At 42.4% G+C, this 12,500-nt stretch overlaps 3 protein-coding genes across 3 annotated transcripts in view; 1 reads left to right on the top strand and 2 right to left on the bottom strand.

Annotated features, from left to right (window-relative positions):
- The window catches only part of LOC137875072 (E3 ubiquitin-protein ligase RNF4-like), a 2,841-nt gene extending 1,053 nt beyond the window's left edge, over positions 1-1,788 (bottom strand). Inside the window, exons 1-6 of the mRNA XM_068714028.1 lie at positions 1,611-1,788; positions 825-855; positions 459-660; positions 298-377; positions 191-203; positions 1-91 (exon numbers count right to left, since the gene is read on the bottom strand). The exon at positions 1-91 is cut by the window's left edge and continues 33 nt beyond it. Coding sequence (XP_068570129.1) covers positions 1-91; positions 191-203; positions 298-377; positions 459-660; positions 825-836 — 398 coding nt within the window. The 5' untranslated portion in view covers positions 837-855; positions 1,611-1,788. The remainder of the gene's footprint in view (positions 92-190; positions 204-297; positions 378-458; positions 661-824; positions 856-1,610) is intronic.
- A 685-nt stretch (positions 1,789-2,473) lies between these two features.
- LOC137875074 (selenoprotein T2-like) lies at positions 2,474-5,280 on the bottom strand. Its single transcript, XM_068714029.1, has 6 exons — positions 5,037-5,280; positions 4,616-4,726; positions 4,365-4,491; positions 4,193-4,280; positions 3,155-3,286; positions 2,474-2,906 (listed from the first exon to the last, which is right to left on the bottom strand). The coding sequence occupies exons 1-5, from the start codon at positions 5,252-5,254 to the stop codon at positions 3,165-3,167; spliced, it is 666 nt and encodes a 221-aa protein (XP_068570130.1). The 5' UTR covers positions 5,255-5,280; the 3' UTR covers positions 2,474-2,906; positions 3,155-3,164.
- A 412-nt stretch (positions 5,281-5,692) lies between these two features.
- On the top strand, positions 5,693-12,372 carry LOC137875071 (cytochrome c oxidase assembly protein COX18, mitochondrial-like). Its single transcript, XM_068714027.1, has 7 exons — positions 5,693-5,797; positions 7,670-8,278; positions 8,772-8,872; positions 9,601-9,755; positions 9,849-9,964; positions 10,043-10,150; positions 11,808-12,372. Exons 2-7 carry the CDS (start codon positions 7,682-7,684, stop codon positions 11,967-11,969), a joined length of 1,239 nt encoding a protein of 412 aa, XP_068570128.1. The 5' UTR covers positions 5,693-5,797; positions 7,670-7,681; the 3' UTR covers positions 11,970-12,372.
- Positions 12,373-12,500: the final 128 nt, after the last annotated feature.

The raw sequence follows: 12,500 nt of genomic DNA, 5'->3' as shown, positions 1-12,500 counted from the left end.
ATTGCAGCGTTGAGGACAGGAGGCGTGTCTTCGTCTTCATCACTGCTGACGACGTAACTCTCACCTGAGGGGCCTCTCTGGTTCCGAGGACCTGAAGGAGGACCAGAGACATGTTGGACCGTCTCTTTATTAACTATAATATAATAATATTTATTATTACTATGTCAACATACACTATAAAAAGATTTACCTTCATCCACCAGCTGGATCAGTGGAAAAAGAAGAAGAAGAAACAGTTAGCAAGAAAGACATTATTAACCATAGACTGAAGGGGGCCACATATCAAAGTGTTTTTACCAGAACAGAGTCATTGTTCGTCAGGTCGACCACAGCAGCTTCTGATCCCTCACAGGTGAGATCCACCACCTCCTCTACACCTGAACACAGGTGAGTTATTGATTATTGATCAGATGTTTAACATTAATCCATAACAGAGGAGAGTATTGATCTGTACTGACTGTCCTCAGTGTTGTCCATCACAGCGATGGTCTCTGTGGGGGGGGCGGGGTCACCATCAGACGTCCCGCTAGCGTTAGCCGTCCCGCTAACGTTAGCTGGCCTCCTAGCGTTAGCCGTCCTGCTAACGTTAGCCCCTCTGCTGGTCTTGGTTCTGGGCCTAGAAACCAGAGGACTTCCTGTAGTCCTTCTCTTCCTCTGAGCCTGAACACACAACACACACTCATTACATCATGACCTCATCTAAAGGACTGAACTCAGATCTGATTCTCTTTAGTAGAAACTTTCTGATCTTTTATTGTAAACCATGATGTGATAAAGTGATCTGAGCTCAGCCTGAATGTTAAACATGATAAAGTTAAACTTACAGAGCTGCTCATGTCAGAGACACTGAAGACGCTGCAGAGGAAACAGAAGCAAACATTATTATCTTTAGACTAAAGTTACTAAACACATTCCGATTAATAACAGAAATTATTAACTAATTATAGACAAAACGTTACCGATCCTAGAGGGGGAAATTCAGAAGTTACTGAGCAGTATATGAAGTAGTTAAAGTATGTGAAGTGGTTAAAGTATGTGAAGTGGTTAAAGGAATTAAAGTAGTTAAAGTATGTAAAGTATGTAAAGTAGTTAAAGATTTAACCCATAACACACATTTGCAGGATTAAAAATGTTATTTTCTGTCTGTCCCTACAAAGAGTTTGGGTTCAATAAAGGTTACAAACCCTAAACCTCATTTCTACAAACCTGCCACCCGGATATAATCACCTCGTGATTACCAATAATGAATACATGAATATGAATATGAATATATATATATATATATATATATATATATATATATATCCCTAACTCATGAATATAATACTAGACCTCGCTGTTACAGCCTCACGTACATGACGAGTTAAACCTGCTGAAGGTGTTGTGTTTAAATCTGTTACCTTTAGAAACGTGTTTCCTGTCTTTCTGACGTTAAACGTTCATTTAAGTTAGTTTAAATAAATAATTTTACTTGGAGATGATCTTTCCGTTCAGTTAACGTTCCGTTTCAACGGGAGACAGATTTAGACTCAACACCGGTGACAACAGTTAGTATCAGTTAGCATGACAGTTAGCATCCGTTAGCATAGTTAGCTGCTGTCTTCACTCACCGTCAGTGTGTTTCTCTCCTGTTAGACTGGTGTTCAGCTGCTTTAACGTTCACACATTTAAATATAAAACAATAATCTCACGAATTTATCCCCAAACAACAGTCGATGCTAATGTTAGCTTCTACCGCCTGTTAAAGGCTTCTTTTTCTTCTTCTCCTCCTTCTTCTGCTCCTTCTTCTTCGCCTGTAACGGAAGCTGGTAATCAGAGTTACGGGCTCATTACCGCCAACTGCTGTTTCACACTATGAATAGCAAGTTAAATCTCATGTATAAACATATTAAACTGTAGAGAACCTTATTGTCATTCCGCCTAGTTATTCGACATTTCTTCCACGTGTTTCAACATAGAAACTTCATTAAAATATAAAAATATTCAGCTCTCACTTTTATCAAACACCACTTTCATATTTCCAGAAATAATATTCTACCAGATATTTAAGCAAACATTTTGTAAAGAATTAAACAATTTTAGTGCATTTTGAAATATGATCCACTAACTGAAGCTAGAAACTGACCTGTACATGTAACCTATTATCTACCTGCATATGTAAACTAACAGAAACGCTCACCTATTATCTACCTGTACAGGTAAACTAAGAGACACTCATATTATCTACCTGTACAGGTAAACTAAGAGACACTCATATTATCTACCTGTACAGGTAAACTAAGAGACACTCATATTATCTACCTGTACAGGTAAACTAAGAGGCACTCACCTATTATCTACCTGTACAGGTAAACTAACAGACACTCACCTATTATCTACCTGTACAGATAAACTATCCGTCCTAATTACTTAAATCAGTAGTGAAATAAAAACAGAAAGAATAAAAGTTCATGTGAATTTAAAGTCAGAAACATAAACTTGTGATTAGTTTTATTCTTGTTTCACACATTTTACAGACATTACAAATAAGTGACAGTGAAGATGTTTGTTACATAAACCAGATCTTAATGATTCTTCACATTTCTGTTTACTTCTGGTTCAGACGGAGGCTTAGCATGAAGCTAACAGTGGTACCGTAGTTTTATTCTCAAACTAAATAAATTAAATCAAACTGTACCAACAGAAACCAGTCGAGTCGTCAGTCTGTGAGTACAGCTGACTCCACCTGTGCCGACAGGTGCATTATGGGTACTGTAGTGCCGAGTTGTGACCCGGCGCAGAGGGAACGCTCGTTTTGAGGCGGGGGACATCCGGCCGGGCCCCGCAGAGTCTGCTTTGAGGCCGGACCTTCATGAACGCCAGTGGCTGAACGTACCACTGAGCCGGGACACCTGAACGCACCACAGCTGAGAAGAGACACAGGTGAGACAGAGACAGGTGAGAGGGTTAATGTGAAGTCCTGGACCACGAAGCAGGATTTAACATCGAAGCAATACATTAACGTAACGGAATCCAAAAATACTGAAGAAACTAGAATATTATGAACCCATAACAGACGATAAAAGTAACAAGAGAGCCTCGTTTGGGACATTGAAGACTACCTTCAGCTTCACATACCTTGCTAACCCCCTCTGATGTTTCTCAGTGTGCTTACCTGTGCAGCCCTAAGAGGAAGAGAAGCTCATGGGATCCACCTGGTTCATCTTCAGATGGTTGTCAAGGATCTGGAAGATCTCCTGGATGTTTGGGACGTAACCCGACTGAAGCTTCGACCACACGGGGACGTCTGAGAGAGCGGACAGGAAACACCCAATCAGAGAGCGGCTACTTTATTATTCATCTTTATTCTGATGACATAAAGCGATGTAAGCATGATGTCAGAGAAACGAGTCAGTCCTCCTCAGGCTACATCAGTGTTTCACAACTGGTGCAGTTAGCACAGTAATCATTGTCGTATGCTGCGTTCACACCAAACGCGACGCAAAGTATTCGCGGCGCGTTAATCGCGCCATTCGCGCCGCCAGGGACCATTTGTGTCCATTCAAGTGCATCGCCCTAGACACGCCGGAGAGGGGGCGTGGCTTATCACCCTGATAATTCAGTTTATCCTCTGCTGATTGATCAACACGTCCATGTCTGCAGGTCAGTGAGACACTATTGATGTCCTCAGGTCTTGAAGTCATCTTCGAAAAGTACTCAACAGGTTTATCTTTGAGAGAAGGCTGTTTTGTTTCAGTTTTGACGGCTTCATGCTTTCTTGTGCAGAACCTCGCTGCACAAAACACACTGAGGTTTTTGTCCTCAATGTAATAAATCCATCTCTCCATAAATCCACCCATGCCCACGACCCACTGAAAACAGGTCCGCGACCCACCAGTTGAGAATCACCGTCGTAGAGCTCTGGGTGAACACCGACGGCTACAGTATTTATTTCCTGATTCAACAACGGCAGGACGTCGGTGATGACAAGAGGAGCATCTCAACACTGACCACAGTGTCGCGCCATTTATTCGGCAGAGTTGAAAAATTTCAACTCACGTGTTTGGCGATTGACACAAATTCACGTCACTCCAGTCTCATCGCGTCTGTGCATAGTTTGGTGTGAACGCAGCATTAGAGCACCGTCACGGCTCGGAGCAATCACAACCACACCGTCACAGTGACGCCGTGTCTCGGACCAATCGGAACTTACCGTTCAGAGTGACCTCGAAGGCTCCTGTAGACAGGAAGTGAGTCTCCATCATGTTACAGAGGAAGAAGGCCATCAGACAGGAGAAAATCTGACAAACAACAAAAACAGTGATGGGGGTAAATCAGTTGCCATGGTAACCCATTAAATCATCTGTTGCCATGGTAACGTGTACCTTGTTGTCCTGACTCCAGTTCCAGGCTCTGGGAGTGTCAAGGCCGAGGAGTACGAAGGGATTCTGACTGCTGACGATCAGCAGGATGGAGAGAAGCTTCAGGTAAGAGACCAGGTTACCAAAACACCTGAGGACAGACGAGAGGTTACCGACACGACCGAGGACAGACGAGAGGCTACCGACACGACCGAGGACAGACGAGAGGCTACCGACACGCCAGAGGACAGACGAGAGGTGATGTCAGAGCTCACCTGTTGAAGGGGGTGGGGGGGTAGTTTTCACCCTCGATGCGGATGTCCGGGTACAGCTGGCTGATGGCTCGAGAGTACTCCTGGAACACTTTATTGTAACCTCAGGAGATACTGAAAACAGAGAAGACACACCTGTTAGGTATGCGAGTCCTCATCCACCTACACCCCCCCACCCGCTCTGATCCCATCCCACACGATCGGTTTTACCGATTTAAACACGTGTCAGTTCACCAATCAGCCGTTGGTTTGTTATTATTGTTAATAATGTACTATATTATAGTTATAATAATCATTGTTATATGTCAACTATAAACATGTTTTAAACACTGTCTCTGATTTAAATGTTTGTCAGAGAGATTATCTTCTGATGCTAACTGTTAGCACCGCTGTTAGCCTGTTAGCACCGTGCTAACTAACTCACCAGTACTGGAACCTGAGCATGGGCCCGGTGTACATGGAGGTCTTGGCGGGTTTCCCGGGCCCGGTGTCCGGTAGTGTCTCCGGAGAGAGGCCGGGTCCTTCGGTCAGTTGTTGTCCGCTCTGAGGGCTCTGTGATCGGCCCAGATAAACGTCCCGGACCGTGAGAGCTGTGAAGAGGAGCAGAGCCACCAGGAGGCCCGCCTGGCTGTACTCCGCCATGTCTGCTGCTGTCTGCTCGAGAAGAGGAACCGATCTGTCCGGAAACACGATCATCCACAACACCACTTCCGGTAAGACACTTCACAATAAAAGTGCAGAAGAACAGGTTTTGTCTTGTATTGGAGAGAAACTAATACATTTACTCAGTTTAAAGGTGCTCGTGCTTCACTTGAGTATGTCCCTTTACCACATAGATTATTATCAAATATGAAACATTGTACTTTATTGTACTTTCACTGCAGTTCCTCGTCAGGTTTTACACATTAAGCATGATTTATGATGCATTTTAATCTATTAAACTTCCTGCAGTTCAAGCGCTGATAGAAGCATATTATTCTATTTTTTCCAATGAATCAATTCATGTTGTTTTATTTTGAAGGGCACCTCTGAGACGTCACATTTACTCGACAGCTGGTGGTACATTTGTGACGTCACATCTATGGGACGCTCTGCCGCCGGTGTCTGAAGGAGAAAGAATAAAGAATAAAGTTCCGATGATTATTTTACGGACCGTTTACACACCTGACGGCTGACGTCACACAGGTAAGTTTATATCTCACGTTACCTGCGTGACGTCACTGAAAACCTTACAAACAGCTTCTAGTGTTTTAAAGAGTTCGCTTTTCTTTCGCTCATTCACACGTTTGTTGTGTTATTTGTTTTGTATTAAATATCTGTATGAAATGACAACAAGGTTATTAAAACCATAGAAGCTTCTTTTATTTATCTTTACATGTTTAATGTGCAGCTTCTAGTCGAGGAGAAGATCGTATCACAATATGTATCAATATTTATATGAATATGTATCAATATTTATATTAATAAATATATCAATATTTATATTAATATGTATCAATATTTATATTAATATGTATCAATATTTATATTAATATATATCAATATTTATATTAATGTGTATCTATATTTATATGTATCAATATTTATATTAATATGTATCTATATTTATATTAATATGTATCAATATTTATATTAACATGTATCAATATTTATATTAATATGTATCTATATTTATATTAATATGTATCTATTTATATTAATGTGTCTCAATATTTATATTAATATGTATCAATATTTATATTAATGTCTCAATATTTATATTAATATGTATCAATATTTATATTAATATGTATCAATATTTATATTAATGTGTCTCAATATTTATATTAATATGTATTTATATTAATATATTTCAATATTTATATTAATATGTATCTATATTTATGTTAATATGTATTAATATGTATCAATATTTATATGTTCTGTGATGAAGAAACAGAAACTATGTTTTAGACTTTTATGATTTACTAGAATCAAAAATCTATTGTCGTGGTCGAGGAGAAGATAAGTGAATATTGTTGAATACTTTATTTATTTTAGGTATTTTTATCTATAAATGTAAATGTAGTACAGCCCTGAGAACTATCACCGTACTATGAATATGTATATATGTATATATATACACACTATACAGTTAAATACTCTGAATGTGATCGATGCCTCAGGATGAGTTCACACTGAAGCTCAGATCCATTTTATTTTCTTTTAAATGTGGCCAACACCAGATCCAGCAGTGACCTGGTTCTGGTTCTGGTCCTGAACCGACCGACACAAAGACAAAAACAAAGTGTCTGTTTGTGGGACAATAAATGGGATCAGCTGCCTTCAGCAACTCATTGAAATAAACCTTTTTCAAGAGTTGATCGACCACATTTAGTTTGTCTGGTGGTGACGTTGTTTTATGGTCGATGGTATTTGTTTGAGTGTGGAACTGATCTCTGCTTCAGGCTAGAAGTCGACCGATTGTTCGTTTTTAAAGGCCGATATAATAATAATAATGCTTTGGAGCAAGAAGAAGATCACGTTCTATTTTCGAGAGAAATAAACTGAAAACGGGTCAGAAATGACTCAATACGTGTCAGCTGTTCACCGGACCATCGAAGTTCAGACACGTGTTCACATATGATAAAGAACTACATCAACAATAATTCAAAGTCAGTCACACGTCTGTGGACCTCATACTTACAGACCAGAAGAGGTCTGTAAGTACTAGTATTACTTATATAAGTTGTAGTATTATTATTACTTATATAAGTAGTAGTACTATTACTTATATAAGTAGTACTATCAGGAGCTAGTCACGTGGACCTCGTGATGTGGAGCCTCGATGTAAAACGGGGATGAGCTGCACAGCCATCGGTCACATTTGGAGCCCAGTTCCACCTTCGGGTCTGAGTCGGTCTTTGTTGGTCTGAGTTCAGATTCAGGACCCCTTGATGATGAAGATGTTGCACTTCTTTACTTATTGTTTATTTTCTTCAGATTCAGGGCAGCAGAACGTTTCAGAATCAGGAATTCTCTTTAATTCACAGTCCTGTTTGTCTCGTCGTGTTTCAGGAGGGGGTCGCCATGTTGAGTGTGGGGGGGGCGGTGAGGTCAGGTGTCCTGCAGCTTCCTGTACGACTCTCAGGAGTGGGGACTCCGTCAGGTATCAGGACGCTGTCGGGAATCGGGTCGCCGTCAGGAGTCGGGAGGCTCTCAGGAGTCGGGATGCTCTCAGGAATCGGGTCGCTGTCAGGAGTCGGGTCGCCGTCAGGACTCGGGTCGCCGTCAGGAGTCGGGTCGCCGTCAGGAGTCGGGAGGCTCTCAGGAGTCGGGTCGCTGTCAGGAGTCGGGTCGCTGTCAGGAGTCGGTAGGCTCTCAGGAGTCGGGAGGCTCTCAGGAGTCAGGAGTCTGTCAGGAATCGGGTCGCTCTCAGGAGTCGGGAGGCTCTCAGGAGTCGGGACTCTGTCAGGAGTCAGGAGGCTTTCAGGTGGTGCAGGTGCAGCCGGCTGGTACAGCAGCCTCTCGGACTCGGCTCCGGTTCACCTGTGTGAACACTTCCTGCTGAGCGTGCATCAGGTGAGCGGGCTGCCGTGGTGGCTGAGCATCATCGTTGCTACGCTGTCGGTCAGGACGCTCATCACTCTGCCGCTCGCCTCCTACCAGATGGTCATTATCGCCAAGGTGAGTAATGGAAGACATGAAGGGAGGACAGCTCGAGTTCATAGAGCTGTCTTTATTTCAGTCTTCAAACATCTTGCGTCAGATGTCAGAACCAACAGATATTTGACATTTCTGCTTAAAAAATTAAATAAACTTTTAATTAGTTATTAAAATAGTTCCAGATTAAACCTCGATCGGCTCATCTGAGTGTTTCCAGCCGTCAGAGATCTGTAAACAGAGTTCATCTCTGATCGACTCACAGTCTCGCGTGTCCACCAGGTTCAGTTCCAGTCTAATAAATCGTTTACATGTATATTATATATTATACTCATTGAATTAAAATAACACACGGTGTGAATGTTTAAATGTTTTTACATCTCAAGATGAAGAGATTATAGATTAAGTATTCACTGTGAACCACACCGGGTCTCTATCTTCACAATCCTGTTCACATGTTTGTTACAGTAGCTTCTTCTCCATCATGGAAACATAGTAACCTCCAGGTGATGCACAGGTGGAGGCGCTGCAGGCGGAGATCTCGGAGCTGGCGAAGAGGCTTCGATACGAAGTTTCATTACGAGCGAAAGAGAAAGGCTGGACGGAGAAACAGAGCCGGTAAGAAATAATAAAGCAATAACAACCAGCTGTGTTTTATCTGCACATTTATCTTAAACATCATCTTAAACTTAACATAAAATAAGATAATCCTTCATTAGTCCCACAGCGGATCACTGAATTCACAAGATCACTGAATTCACAAGAAGTTGTGAGTCAAACGAACACCAACAGGGTGAACAGGGTTAAAGAGTGAACAGGGTTAAAGGGTGAACAGGGTTAAAGAGTGAACAGGGTTAAAGGGTGAACAGGGTTAAAGAGTGAACAGGGTTAAAGAGTGAACAGGGTTAAAGGTTGAACAGGGTTAAAGGTTGAACAGGGTTAAAGGTTGAACAGTGTGAAAGGGTTAAAGAGTGAACAGGGTTAAAGGGTTAAAGAGTGAACAGGGGTTAAAGGGTGAACAGGGTTAAAGGTTGAACAGTGTGAAAGGGTTAAAGAGTGAACAGGGTTAAAGGGTGAACAGGGTTAAAGAGTGAACAGGGTTAAAGAGTGAACAGGGTGAACAGGGTTAAAGGGTGAACAGGGTGAAAGGGTTAAAGAGTGAACAGGGTTAAAGAGTGAACAGGGTTAAAGGGTGAACAGGGTTAAAGGGTGAACAGGGTTAAAGAGGGTGAACAGGGTTAAAGAGGGTGATATAATATTCAATATTTAATATTGCTCCGTTAATGAGCTGTAACCTGATTGATTCTGTCAGAGGAAGAAGAATCTCTTCTGCTGTTTCTTCTCAGGTTCCAATTCAAGAAGAATCTGCGTCGAATTGTTTCTCAGCTCTACATCAGAGACAACTGTCACCCCTTCAAAGCCAGTCTGCTGGTCTGGGTTCAGCTGCCCCTGTGGATCAGCCTCTCTCTGGCCCTCCGAAACCTGAGTCTGGATCAGTCCGGTAAGCTTACATCTAACCTTCGCCCGGTAAAGTGAGTCTGGATCAGTCCGGTTAGTTGAGTGAGTCTGGACCAGTAACCTTTGTTCTCTGCAGTTCTGCAGGCTGATCTGGCAGCAGGAGGCGCCCTATGGTTCCCTGACCTCACCTTACCTGACCCCACCTGGATCCTACCCATCTGTCTCGGACTCACCAACCTGCTCATCGTAGAGGTCAGTCTGTTCAGCAGGTGTGTGATCACCTGACCCGATGATGTCATCTTACCGAACCGCCTCTCTCTTCTTCCTCAGGTGTTTTCTCTTCAGAGAGTCAACCCGTCTCGTTTTCAGAAGGTTGTGACGAACTCCATCAGAGCATTCTCGGTGTTGATGATTCCCATCGCTGCTACAGTTCCTTCAGTAAGTTAGAGGGTCACTTTGGTGTTTTTACACCTGGACCTCCCTATGGTTTTTATCTCAGTGACTAATGGAGACCATAATCATCCGGCGTTGCTGGAGTCCGCTACAGACGTCAGGTTAACGTCTGTGATGTGATTCCACCTCCGCTAAACATGCTGACTGGCAGTCAGACAGACAACATTATGAAACGACCTGATAAAACATTTTATCTTAATGTGACGCGTCGCCTAAAGACGGTCATCAGTGAGTGAGAGTTGGAGAGAGGCCACGAGACACCAGAGTTCAGAAAGCAAAGCTTATCGAAAAGACGTTCAACGTCACGTCATTTCAGTCAATATTTAGCTGATGAGACGAGGGAACTCGACAGTGTCATAACAGCTCAGCAAGGTTTTACAATTATAAAGGTTAAGGAATGAAATAAACAGAAATAGTATTACAATATTAGTTATAATAAAATGGATAATGCAATAACTAAATGCAAAACCTTGTGATTGTATGTTCAAACATGAGTGTTTCTTGATGAACCAGATTGCTGTTACTGTATCGTTCCTGAGGGGGGCAGCAGCGGACCATTTATGAACTCATTCTCATGTAAAAAGCAGGATGACTGATAGAACTACACTCTACTTCACATATTTGAACATAGTCGTATATTAATACAAAATAATAATAAAACGAATAATAAAACAATACCCAAGTGCATACTTGGAATTTTCTTTAGGCTGCATCACGTGTTCCTTCAGGTCTGCGTCACGTGTTCCTTCAGGTCTGCGTCACGTGTTCCTTCAGGTCTGCGTCACGTGTTCCTTCACGTCTGCGTCACGTGTTCCTTCACGTCTGCGTCACGTGTTCCTTCAGGTCTGCGTCACGTGTTCCTTCACATCTGCGTCACGTGTTCCTTCACGTCTGCGTCACGTGTTCCTTCAGGTCTGCGTCACGTGTGCCTTCAGGTCTGCGTCACGTGTGCCTTCAGGTCTGCGTCACGTGTTCCTTCAGGTCTGCGTCACGTGTTCCTTCACGTCTGCGTCACGTGTGCCTTCAGGTCTGCGTCACGTGTGCCTTCAGGTCTGCGTCACGTGTTCCTTCAGTTCTGAGTCACGTGTTCCTTCACGTCTGCGTCACGTGTTCCTTCAGGTCTGCGTCACGTGTTCCGTCACGTCTGCGTCACGTGTTCCTTCAGGTCTGCGTCACGTGTTCCTTCACGTCTGCGTCACGTGTTCCTTCAGGTCTGTGTCACGTGTTCCTTCAGTTCTGAGTCACGTGTTCCTTCATGTCTGCGTCACGTGTTCATCAGATTAAATACGTACTGACATGTTTTATCTGTCTGAGATCAGGACCTTCAGCTTTAACTCTGAAAACATGATTCTACTGCGGGATAGAAGTCTTTACATAACTGAGACCAAGGTCCAGGACATGGGTTGGTCTCAGGAGACAACCTCTAGTTCTATAGATTTATGTAGAACCCAGTACTGAATCCACTAGGTCTGCATGGACTCACTTCAAGTTCAGAAAGCTCAATCAATCAATCAATCAATCGTTCAAACCTGTAAGCACTATTTACTCATGTATATTCAGTGTTTGAGTAGATATGAATATGTATAGTAAAATGTTGTTATAGCTTTCTAATTTAAATGTGATTTGTTTGCTCCTCCCCCAGTCTATGGCTCTGTACTGGTTTACCTCCAGTCTTGTGGGATTCAGTCACAACCTCGTCCTTCGTTCTCCTGTGATCCACAAAATCCTGAAGCTCCAAACGGTCCGATCAGAATCTCCATACAGAGACCTGCTGTCTGCCTTCATCAGCAAATACTGCAAATAAACACAAACACACACACATTTACAGTGTGTTTGTGTATAAACATATATATATCTATATATATAGATATATATATGTGTGTGTATAATACACACACTGTAAAAAAGTACTGCAAATACACACACACACACACACACACACACACACACACACAGAGTACTGCAAATACAAATACACACACACACACACACACACACACACACACACACACACACACACACACACACACACAGAGTACTGCAAATACACACATACACACACACACACACACACACACACACACAGAGTACTGCAAATACACGTCAAATACTTCACAGAACAAAGAGACTTGCTCATTGTCTTCGTCACTTATACTTTGATGTTTTGACTGTTCAGAGAAGATCTGATAAACATGTTGATCAAGTCGTATGAGTCTCCTTCAGTTATTAAAGTCACTGTAACCTGTGTGTGTGTGTGTGTGTGTGTGTGTGTGTGTGTGTGTGTGTGTGTGTGTGTGTGTGTGTGTGTGTGTGTGTGTGTGTGTGTGTGTATATA

This window comes from Cebidichthys violaceus, unplaced genomic scaffold, assembly GCF_023349555.1.
Source record: "Cebidichthys violaceus isolate CVI_PGR_0920_01 unplaced genomic scaffold, fCebVio1.0.p SCAF_2, whole genome shotgun sequence".
Lineage (NCBI taxonomy): Eukaryota > Metazoa > Chordata > Actinopteri > Perciformes > Stichaeidae > Cebidichthys > Cebidichthys violaceus.
The sequence above is the reverse complement of the archived record's forward strand: the minus strand, read 5'-3'. Positions and strand labels throughout refer to the sequence as shown.

Excerpts from the sequence above, each read along its gene's own strand:
- LOC137875071 (XM_068714027.1), top strand. The coding sequence starts at position 7,682 with ATGTTGAGTGTGGGGGGGGCGGTGAGGTCAGGTGTCCTGCAGCTTCCT. Across the intron at positions 8,279-8,771 it reads AGATGGTCATTATCGCCAAG|GTGGAGGCGCTGCAGGCGGA; the intron begins GTGAGTAATGGA and ends GGTGATGCACAG. Across the intron at positions 9,756-9,848 it reads CCTGAGTCTGGATCAGTCCG|TTCTGCAGGCTGATCTGGCA; the intron begins GTAAGCTTACAT and ends TGTTCTCTGCAG.